Genomic DNA, 10,837 nt, shown 5'->3' with positions numbered 1-10,837 from the left:
TACCATGCAAACTATGTATTAATTCTCGTATGACATCTTACATTTAAATATTTAAATAAATTATTTTTTAATATAAATCTTTATTTCTTAAGTCGCAAATGAGTAATCTTACCATCGTATCAAGAAATATTTTTATTATATATATATATATATATATATATATATATATATATATATATATATATATATATATATATATATATATATATATATAAACTTTGGAGGGATATATGTGCAAGTTTTCCTAACATTAAAGCCCACGAGTTTGAGATAGAGTGGCGAGAGAACAGAGCCATGGCCATCTCCGCGTTATCTGTTGCGGTTTCTAATCCTCGCCTCCTCCCCTCGCTTCCCAAATCGCACAAGGCGCCGCCTTTCCTCGCGAGGAGCGCCTCCCCTCTTCACCTGTCCCTCCCTGCGCCTTCTCTCCCCGTTGGCGACCCTGCGGAGGAGGCGGCCACCGCCTCCACTTCCTCCTCCTCTTCCTTCTTGGCACCGGTGCCATCCACCAGTAGGCGGCTGTTCGGGGTGGGAGTCGGTATTTTGGCGGCCTCTTGGTTCGCATCCGATGCTAGTGCCACCAGAATAGAATACTACGCCACTGTAGGTGAGCCACTTTGTGACATGAGCTTTGCGAGGTCCGGCCTTGGTTACTGTGACGTCGCAATCGGGACCGGCGTCGAGGCACCTCGGGGCGAGCTCATCAACGTGAGTCTAAAAATTCGATCTTGGACGCTTTTGCGCTTCAGCTGCCGTCGAATTTGCAGATGGCTAAAGATGACAATTAAAAGTTCATATGAGATTAGCATATTTTCAGGAAGAAAAATGTAAATATGAGTTCATATCAGATAGCTATTTGATGTTACTTTTTTCCGTTAATCTCGTTCATTAAAAAAATTTTCATGATAAGTTGACGGCAAACTACAAATTCAAGCTCATATTCAACTTTAACTCCAATAACATAGAGGATTAGTGTCATGAAGTCCAAAATTGTGGGATGATACATTCTAGCAAACATATGGAAGAGTATAGATCTCTCATAGGGAAATATATATTGTAAATGAGTGCGATGTATGTTTATTATTTTTGTTCAAACTGACAAGGATTTGGAGAGTTCTAGATGTTCTGTCTGGAGATCTCTCCATAAGAATGACAATGAGTTTGGTTACATTAGCATTCATTTATTATCATGATAAATTTGTATTTTGTAACAGGTTCATTATACTGCACGGTTTGCTGATGGCACTGTGTTCGATAGCAGCTATAAGCGTGGAAGACCTCTTACAATGCGTATAGGTGTTGGTAAGGTATGTCTATCAACTAATTGAAATACTGAAGGATGAAAATTGAAGAAGGTCGGACAGCATGAAGATTACAGGAAAAAGTGGTTTTGAATGTCGGTACAGGAGAATCACTTACATGTGCATAACTGTCATAAATATTAGATCATTTTTTAGGATGGTATGGTATATGAGATTTTCTGTGTTTCTTGGATCAAATGGTTGCATAGGAGAAATCATGCAACAATCGAGTCTCACAAGGATCCAAATGCAGATCACATGCTGAAACAGATTTTGCTGTTCCATACAAAGAGGAAGCAACTGTGTGGAATCATATATGGTCTAGTAAATCATCTAAGAATAAAGCAATATTACGTAAATATCGACAAAGTTCTAGTCATCTTTCGAACTGATCAATAAGAGGTCAAAAGATAAAAATGATGTAGAAGTATAAAGGTTTTGAACTTTTGCTCTTAGGAAATATATCATTACCAGCCCAATGTTAGTTCTTTATATTTACAAAAGCGGAACATATAGTGTAGACAAAAGTAAATAGTCATGTTATGGCTACAGACAGATAAGCATTGCAACAATTGTTTCTGCAACATTTATCCATGTTATAGAAAAGTAACATTTCATATTTACATAGAAAGGAGAAGATAGAATAAAACCACAAGAACTGGTGAAATTCTGCATTTGTAAATAAATTTTAGATTTTTTAGTTTAAACTATCCTATGCCTGCAGTTAATTGTAGGCATAGTTTTTTCGTGTTTCTGACTGATCGTTGACACCATAATCTCAAATGCTCACTTTTTATGATTTGCTCATTTGTCTATCTTACTTAAAGGTCCTACCAGGACTCGATCAGGGAATTATAGGTGGTGGTGGTGTACCTCCAATGCTTGTTGGTATGTCATCGACTAAGCAAGCCTTGAGACTTTTAGCTTCTTCCTAACTATGTGCATTCTTGGTTTCTCAGACATGTTGTTCATTTCTTAACTCTTCCAGGGGGTAAGCGTAAACTTCTCATACCGCCATTGTTAGCTTATGGGCCAGAACCAGCAGGATGCTTTCAAGGTAAACTTCCACATTTTCAATCATAATATCTTAACGTTTTCATTTATGTGTTGAAACAAGATTATTCGCGTGATTGTAATGTTCTAGAACCGTAATCCTGTGTATGGACTCAGATTTTATGGTTCAAATGTTCATGACAGTAATTTGATTGAAGATTGGTAGATGATTTAGTGATTGCATCTTAGTAATGGTAGTAACTGCATTATTTGATTGTCACTCTTTTGTGACCATTTCCTCGCAAATTCTCCATTCATCCTCTATAAAATGGCCTAATTTGGGAAGCCTAGTATATAACTTTTCGCTAGTGTAAGTTGTCCTGTCTGCAGCACTACTAAAAAGATGGTTGTTGCTTGTAGCAACTTGACTTATTATTATTGTTATTGTTATTATTATTAACTACTACTACTACTATGATTGTGAGAAGTTTAATTTGTATGCTAATTTTTTTTAATCTGTTCTCATTAAATCTTATTAGAACATAATAAAATAAAATATCAGGTCTGTTTAAACTTTGGAAGGTTTGCTGAAGTCTCAGTAATTTCCTTGGCCCGAGTATGTAATCTGAACATGAAGAGTTCACAAATAGTGTCTTTCTAGTTTTAGTGATCTCACAAGTAGAAAGTTTGTCCTCCATTATACTTAAATTATGTGGTGAAATCCCAATCATGACAGTTGCATGGTATTATAGATGAAATTATTTGAAAACTAATATTGAGTTCGAACATATCCTACTGTCAACAATTTTTTTAATTATAAGTTTATACTGAATATGCATAATTTCTGTAGGAGATTGCAACATTCCAGCCAATGCAACTCTTCTCTATGACATTCTTTTTGTTGGAGTGTACAAGTAAACATCATTACAGCAATCTTCATGGCTCCCGGTAAACGAAGGGATCACTATGCTAGTAGAAGTTCTGTACTTTTATTTCCTTCTTCACTAATAACTACAATTCTTTAGATTGTTACTCATGACAAAGGCAGCAGAACAAGATTTATTGTAAGCAGAGGGAAACAAGTTGCTTTGAAGCTCGCTTATGTTTACACAATCTGTTCTTCAGCAGTATCTTCAACCAAATGAAATTTTTTGAAGCAGCATTATGTTTTAGTCTTCAGCTTGTATCCTGAATCCTACCCCGGTGATTTATGTACATAGAAACGACAAATCATTTTATGTAAAAGTTGTACTGATGCACCATGAATGATGACAACACTCTATCCTGACTTTGCACAAGAAAATGATAAGAGAATGATGCTTAGAGTGCTTTTATCCTTACAGTGTCCATCACTATTCAGAGAATGCACTCATAGCAGATCATTTGTCCTGTTTGAATCCTGCATCAGTCTCTTTTGTATTTATTTTATTTAATTATATTTATGTAATATCAATTTTTTTCTATTTAACTGGCCTCATGCACTTGAATTACTAACTATTTGTATTCTTTTAATGAGTTTGACACAAATCATTAGGTTTCAAAAGTTAAGCAAAATTGTCTGCCGATTTGTTTATACATGAATCATAGTGTCTAAAGAGAAATCCCAGTGCCCAGTGTCTAAAAATGTTTCATAATTAACTTCAAAGACATAAAAAAATTTATTTACTATATATATATATATATATATATATATATATATATATATATATATATATATATATATATATATATATATTCACTGTTACCAAATTCCTTCTTGTCTAACCTAGAATGTTCTTTGGAAAAAGTTAGTCATCATGCTCTACAATCTTCTAAAAACCTGGTTAGGCACTGGCTATGATCAAAATAATGCAATAATAACATGTCTACAGAGTATCCCATGAGAGGTAGAATATTTTCCTCCCCCAGATCTGATTACTCTGCACCATATTGTTGTTGTTGTCTTCTGATACATGAAATACTCTCCCAGTAAGTATTCAATAAGAATACTTGAATCCGATTATTCTGCATCAAACTTCTAGTTTCCTATCTGAACTCATCCCAAAACCCAACTTGAGTTCCTATTTTGCTGCTCAAATTGGTTTCAATCCTAACTAAAGAGTATTGGAAGCATTTTAAGTGCACTGCAAAACCTGACTCACCACTATCCTACTTCTCATGTTAGTAGAAACTCTTCTTGCTGTCTACTAGTAAGTTGGTATATATTTATTTAACTGCTTTGTTAAGCATTCCTTTTGCTTATTAGGTAAAATTTGGTTTCATATCAATGCCTACTTTGTTTGTTTATTTGTTAAAATTTCTGCACTCCCAATCAGCAAATTCTGGATTGCAGATTCAACTCACTTCATTTTGTATTTCCTGCTTCTCAGCTCTTATCAAACTCCTGGTTATTTGTGAGCTCTTGCAGATGATCTGAATGTTTCTTTGTGTGAAAAGCAGCTTGATTATTTGCAATCTCAATCTTAGATGGACATGCCACCTGGGCAAAGATTATTTTAATGGACTTAATTCTATGTCTACTTTGTATAGCTGATCCCAATGCATGTTTCTATGGTTAGGAGGTGAATCAGTCTCAATGAGACCCATGTTTTCCATCACTGGAAGGAAAAAACAATAGTGATAAAGGAAAAAAAAATTGAGGGTTGCTGATGTTGGTTTGATGTTTGTTGCCAACAACAGCAATAGAAAATGGGCATGGAGGTGGTGGGTGGATGTTGTAAGGCCCTCCAAATCATCAGGTCAACTTCATTTGTCTGTATCTCATGGTTTTCTATTGCATTTGTAATACAAACAGTACACCAGTGGGTCACAATTACCAATCAAAACCTCTCCTCAACAGAGGGAATCAGAACATGCTAAGCTCCCTAATGTTGCATCTTCCTTTTGCTTGGACTGGTGGGTGCTTTGAACATTATACAGTACCAAGAAGAACTAATTCTTCTGCCTTGATGCAAACAAAACCTTTTCTTTTCTTTTTTCTTCTTTTATAGTATCATTTTCCAGCTTTTGAATTTTATCTCTTAAGATCAGGATTCTTGTTCCAGCTTTCTTATGCAAGTCCCTCTGTGACATACAAATGCAATGCTTCATTTTGTTTTTATCTGAAGTTTAGCTGGCATGGTTCTATTCAGATTCTTGACTTCACCTTTGATTGCATGATTAAATTCTAAATTAGTTGCTTGTCTCTTTTCCAGTACAGTAGCATCTAGATGTTAGCTCCAGTATCAGTACTCTTGCCTCAGCTTCCTTCCTTGTATCAGTGCAACAATGCAAATGCAATGCTTCACTTGATCTGTTTAAAGTTTAGTTTGGCATCATTTCAGTTTTGATTCTCATTTCAGCTTCAACAGGGAATGTTTATTGATTAAATTTCTATTCACTCTTAATTCTTTTTTCATTTTGTTTTTGTTGCAACACACCACCCTACTCAAGTACTAATATTGTCTTGTTTAACCAATACATGAACACTTTTGATGGTCTCCCCTTGTGTCTGATCAGAGATGAGGTTTTTTCCTAGCAAATGCTTTGCTAATACTATTCTGTTGATTGCTTTGGCTGCCTGCAAGAGAGCAGAAAGACAAAAAAAAACCCTGCAATTATAACTGAGAAAGAACAGTTTTAGGTTCATCTGAAAACCTGCCCTTTTGCTGCTGCTGTTGTTCCCACTGTGATGGTCCCAAACATTTGATTCTTCAAGAATTCTTAGAAGGGTCAACCAACTGAACTGGCTGCTATCTTGATAGAACATTACATTTGTTAGATTGTTGCAAAAATCAGCCAAAATTGTGAGACAAATTAATGTTTTTGCACATTCTTAAATGTGCAGTAACAGAAGGAAAACAATGGAGAATGTATTATTACCTCTATGCGTTCCCACATCTCTAGAAATCATTCTCTAAAAGATTTTCCAATAGAAAATCTTATTCCTTGCTCTCATCAATCAATTTAGCTCATCATTGAAGGTGTCATTCTTTATGGGGAAACTCCTGCCTTTTTTTTTTTCTTTATATTTTCATGACAGTGATATCATAAACATACATTTAATACATTGGCAATGTAATTAGCTGCTTTAGAAACCAGTGGTAACACCATCATCTTATTTTGATTTGTTTTTGCTGTAGAACTCTCATCATGTTACAGAAACCAAGATCTGTAAAAACATGCTTGGTTAATAAATATATATATATATATATATTAATGACAGGGATCATTTTGCCTTTGGAGTGGATGATGATGATGGTGTCCTGGTTTTGATCATGAAAGGAACACAAAGTACTTGATATGGTAAGTTCATTGCAAGATGTTCATTTTGCCTAGTTTTGTAGGATTGCATTCAGTCAACCCTATCGGTTGTTAAAGAGTCGTTTGAATTGGCTTTCCTCTTTTCATCCACGCATTTGTATCATTGTAAAATGGCCGTCGCAGTGAGAGGTCGAAGAGGAAAAATAAAAGGAGAAAAATAAGGGAAAAAGAAGGGAGAAGCGTCCGCGCCCTTAAAAATCGGTTTTTTGGCTCCTCCGCAGCCTGTATCGACAGGGGAAGACTCCCAATTGGGGATTCCCTGTTTGGCATGCGCGAACCCATCAAGACCCAATCTTGGTGCGAGGAACGCCCTCCTAGGACGGGTTGGCATCGGCCTCCTGAGCTGGAGTCGGGAGATTTCGATCTGGTTGATCGTTGTGTTCCCTGCTCTTTGGTCCTGGAGTCGAAATTTCTGGAGGGGAAAGGGGGTTATCTGCGGCCAAGCTCGAAGGTCTGGTTGCTTGGAGATAAGGGGGGCTTCCGGATTCGTTGTCAAAATCTCTTCTTGGTTGAGGGCCTGTATCGATTTGTTTGTAGAATTTTAATCATCCGTTTCTTCTGGGGGGATTGAAAGAAAGTTTCAATCCCCCATGCAGAACTAGATCAAAAGTCCTTTTTTTTCTTGGGGGTGTTTCGGAATGGCAGAAGAGGAATCGATCGAGCTCAAATTTAGGCTCTTTGATGGCACCGACATCGGCCCGAACAAGCATGATCCTTCCACCACCGTGGCATCTCTCAAAGAATTCATAATCGCTCGATGGCCGCAAGGTGAGAGCTCGACCGTCCTGGTGTCTGTTTGTAGAATTCTTTCCTTGTTATAAATCTCTTTGTTTCTTCCTTCTCTGCATTAAATATTGTCGATTTGCGATTATGTTCAGGATTTAATTACTCTCGCTGGATGGTTTCTTTCTTAGACTAATTATTCCTTGCAGGTTTCTCAATTGGTAGATTTAAGTTAAGCTTTTTGGCAGGCACAAATCTTTTTTGATATTCAACTAAATGGTTGGTATCTTATAACTCATTGAGAGATTGTGTCTACATGATGAATGTTGTGGTGTTATATTATAATTTAAATGTAGACATCAGTGATAGTTTTCTTAATGATGTCTGCTTATAAACTGTCCTTTGTTCAACTGCTTTACAGAATCCTAAAAGGAGATAGTCAGCAGTTCTTTTTTTTTCTGCTTTTCTGTTTGTAGTTGGTCTTGTGGCAGGTTCTTATTTGATTTCTGATACATGTGGGAGACATTACTACTTCTTGTGAATCGGTTAAAACGGCATCGTTTAATGCTGTACATTTAGCCTTGAATATTTCCATACAAAATCATATGATTCTAGATTTCTAGTTGGTTCAACTGCTTTACAGAATCCTAAAAGGAGATAGTCAGCAGTTCTTTTTTTTTTTTTCTGCTTTTCTGTTTGTAGTTGGTCTTGTGGCAGGTTCTTATTTGATTTCTGATACATGTGGGAGACATTACTACTTCTTGTGAATCAGTTAAAACGGCATCGTTTAATGCTGTACATTTAGCCTTGAATATTTCCATACAAAATCATATGATTCTAGATTTCTAGTTGGTTCAACTGCTTTACAGAATCCTAAAAGGAGATAGTCAGCAGTTCTTTTTTTTTTCTGCTTTTCTGTTTGTAGTTGGTCTTGTGGCAGGTTCTTATTTGATTTCTGATACATGTGGGAGACATTACTACTTCTTGTGAATCGGTTAAAACGGCATCGTTTAGTGCTGTACATTTAGCCTTGAATATTTCCATACAAAATCATATGATTCTAGATTTCTAGTTGCATTCTGTGGACACCAATCAAGTAATTTTAGAATAGATGTTCTTGTAGTTACACAAGTAACTTACACAGAGCCAACTGTTGACTTGTTTTACATGTTAGATAAATATCTTTTCGATCCATTGGTATGAGAATTGCCATTAGCTGCTAAGGCTTTCTATTGCATAAACTCTTCATTCAGTTGTTATGCTTTGAAGCATTCAACTTCATGTATCGTTCTTGTTTCTTTTTTTTTTCCTGCTAAACTTTACTACCGAAGATGGTTTTCTTTTTGGCTTTATTTGTAGACAAAGAAATTGCTCCAGGAACGATAAATGATGTGAAGCTCATAAATGCGGGAAAAATACTGGACAACAACCAGACTGTTGCTGAGTCCACGGTGTCAGTTGGTGGGATTTCTGGTGGGGTAATCACTATGCACGTTGTGGTTCGGCCTCCTGTGTTTGACAAAAACAATGGTATTTCATTTGATTCCTAACTGCATTTGACAAAAACAATGATGCTTTACTCCACAATATAGTATTCATTATTCCAGCACTTAAGATCTATTTGCCAGTTTAGACTGTGTGTCATACCGGTGGATCCAATGTCTTCTATACCACCATGATATTTCTCATTGTTTAAAATTGTGACTTTCGTTTATCCATAAAAAACAAAGTGATTGTGACTGCATCTTCTGGACTGTGGATTATGCTCTTACTTTGGCTACAAGTTTGGAATTTTGTATCACTGTCATGCTTTTAATTGATAATTTGACTTAGTTTGACCAGATGCTAATTCATAACACTGTCAACTTGCTGGAGTCAGGCACTACCCAGCCAATATGACCAGGTAGCTGCTCACAGCTCTACTGTTCTTCTTCTTGTGTGTGTTGTTGGGGCAAATAGCTCCCTAGATTTGTTTTATGCCGTTGCATTGTGGAGCTATATTAGTGTGCCCATGGTCTGCCCTAGTGGCATGACTTGAGCTGGATACGGCCCCTTTGAACTGGGTGGTCTGGCTCCTATATCTGCTTAGCTGAGCTTGAAGAGTGGCCATTTGGGTTTAAAATCCTAGAACCTGTCCAGGCTTTGTAAGAGAGAAAGAATAGATACCATAAGAGCAGTAGATTGCTCTCTTAATCAGTGATCTCTCTTTCCTTTTCTTTATCGTGGATGCTTGTGAGCTTTATTTAAATAAACATGGAAGGACACTTCTTATTAGATAAACTAGTGTCCGTGAGCTTCTTTTATTGCACTTGTTTTTTGTGCATCTACGAGCAGTTGGTGCTACTGATCGCATGCATATTGTCCGACTACATAAATAGGAAACAAGAGAACAGGTGGGCTCTTTAGTTATGCATGGCTGACACTCTGAGCAGTGAAGTTGGCTCACCTGAAATAGTCATTGGCCATGAGCTTTTTCAAGGAAATACCAGAGGTCATCTAATATATTATATGTGTTAACCTCCATTTCGAGAACTAGCTGCCATTGTAGTGTCATGTATAAATCATGACCCTTGTGACACATAATCGTGTTTATTCTTCCCGGACTGACTTCTGAAGTCCAAGATACTTCAGATCTTGTGAATGGCATTGCTACCATAGGACATTCTAGTAGGTGCTAGTTCTATGAAATTGTCATCTTTGTATATCTGTAATGCTGGTGATGTTTCTTTCAGTGCTTCATTCGGCAAATACTCATGTTGTCACTTTTATAGCTCATAGCTCAAAATGTGCCCCAAATGGATAATGCTATCTATTTTACTGGATATATTTTGTAGAAATTTTCAAGTATACTTGTCAGGAGTTATTTCCTTTATGCACTACTATTGACGACGTGTTCTAAATGTAAACATGCTCATTCGTAGTCTTATCATACAAATCTGTGGTCCAGTACTGATATGGTTCTTCTTTACAGAGAAAAAGCAAGTCAAATCCCCAAAGCATAACAGATGTGGCTGCTCAATCCTCTGACTCAACAAATTGCTATATTTTGGATCTCTTTTGTTCAGCTCACTTTGTGCTCGAATCTTAGCTTAACGTTTAGCTGACCGTGGAATCAAATTTAACAGCTCTGGTTTGGATCTCTTCGGCTTGTCTCGTGCGAACAACAGTCCCTAACAATGCGGAGGAAAGTCGACAAAATCTTTTGTAAACATGCAACATTAATCGTTGTATAAATTGGAGTCTGAAACAAGGCCATTTGTTGCTACTTTGCTATGAAGATAGTATGATTGGGTGATTCTTTCCACGATTTGTTCTGTTCATTTGAGTCACAAGTTTGACAATATTTACATGTCTTAAAATGGAAGCAAGCTAAAGTCTAAAGGTTTTGGGACAAATCAGCAACTCAAATGGAATACTTGGAAACCAAGAAACACTGTCCATGAATTGTTTGTCCTGCCCACCTTAACACTTGATTGTTGGTGGAATGTCAAATCTTGCCATGCATTTGCTATTTTACA

At 36.7% G+C, this 10,837-nt stretch overlaps 2 protein-coding genes across 2 annotated transcripts; both read left to right on the top strand.

Annotated features, from left to right (window-relative positions):
• Window positions 1-247: 247 nt before the first annotated feature.
• Window positions 248-3,628, top strand: LOC103985345 (photosynthetic NDH subunit of lumenal location 4, chloroplastic). The gene is made up of 6 exons (XM_009403008.3): window positions 248-708; window positions 1,215-1,307; window positions 2,129-2,189; window positions 2,290-2,358; window positions 3,145-3,242; window positions 3,320-3,628. The coding sequence occupies exons 1-5, from the start codon at window positions 295-297 to the stop codon at window positions 3,210-3,212; spliced, it is 705 nt and encodes a 234-aa protein (XP_009401283.2). The 5' UTR covers window positions 248-294; the 3' UTR covers window positions 3,213-3,242; window positions 3,320-3,628.
• A 2,907-nt stretch (window positions 3,629-6,535) lies between these two features.
• LOC135612964 (membrane-anchored ubiquitin-fold protein 3-like) lies at window positions 6,536-10,623 on the top strand. Its single transcript, XM_065109825.1, has 3 exons — window positions 6,536-7,364; window positions 8,679-8,849; window positions 10,291-10,623. The coding sequence occupies exons 1-3, from the start codon at window positions 7,235-7,237 to the stop codon at window positions 10,344-10,346; spliced, it is 357 nt and encodes a 118-aa protein (XP_064965897.1). The 5' UTR covers window positions 6,536-7,234; the 3' UTR covers window positions 10,347-10,623.
• The last annotated feature ends 214 nt before the right edge of the window (window positions 10,624-10,837 follow it).

Source organism: Musa acuminata, chromosome BXJ2-5 (assembly GCF_036884655.1).
Source record: "Musa acuminata AAA Group cultivar baxijiao chromosome BXJ2-5, Cavendish_Baxijiao_AAA, whole genome shotgun sequence".
In the NCBI taxonomy this organism is placed as follows: domain Eukaryota; kingdom Viridiplantae; phylum Streptophyta; class Magnoliopsida; order Zingiberales; family Musaceae; genus Musa; species Musa acuminata.
Note: the sequence above shows the minus strand (reverse complement) of the source record. Positions and strands in the feature narration are given on the sequence as shown.

Coding starts and splice junctions, on each gene's coding strand:
- LOC103985345 (XM_009403008.3), top strand. CDS start 295: ATGGCCATCTCCGCGTTATCTGTTGCGGTTTCTAATCCTCGCCTCCTC. Junction 1,308..2,128: donor TGCGTATAGGTGTTGGTAAG/GTATGTCTATCA, acceptor TCTTACTTAAAG/GTCCTACCAGGACTCGATCA. Junction 2,359..3,144: donor ACCAGCAGGATGCTTTCAAG/GTAAACTTCCAC, acceptor TAATTTCTGTAG/GAGATTGCAACATTCCAGCC.
- LOC135612964 (XM_065109825.1), top strand. CDS start 7,235: ATGGCAGAAGAGGAATCGATCGAGCTCAAATTTAGGCTCTTTGATGGC. Junction 7,365..8,678: donor AATCGCTCGATGGCCGCAAG/GTGAGAGCTCGA, acceptor CTTTATTTGTAG/ACAAAGAAATTGCTCCAGGA. Junction 8,850..10,290: donor TGTGTTTGACAAAAACAATG/GTATTTCATTTG, acceptor TCTTCTTTACAG/AGAAAAAGCAAGTCAAATCC.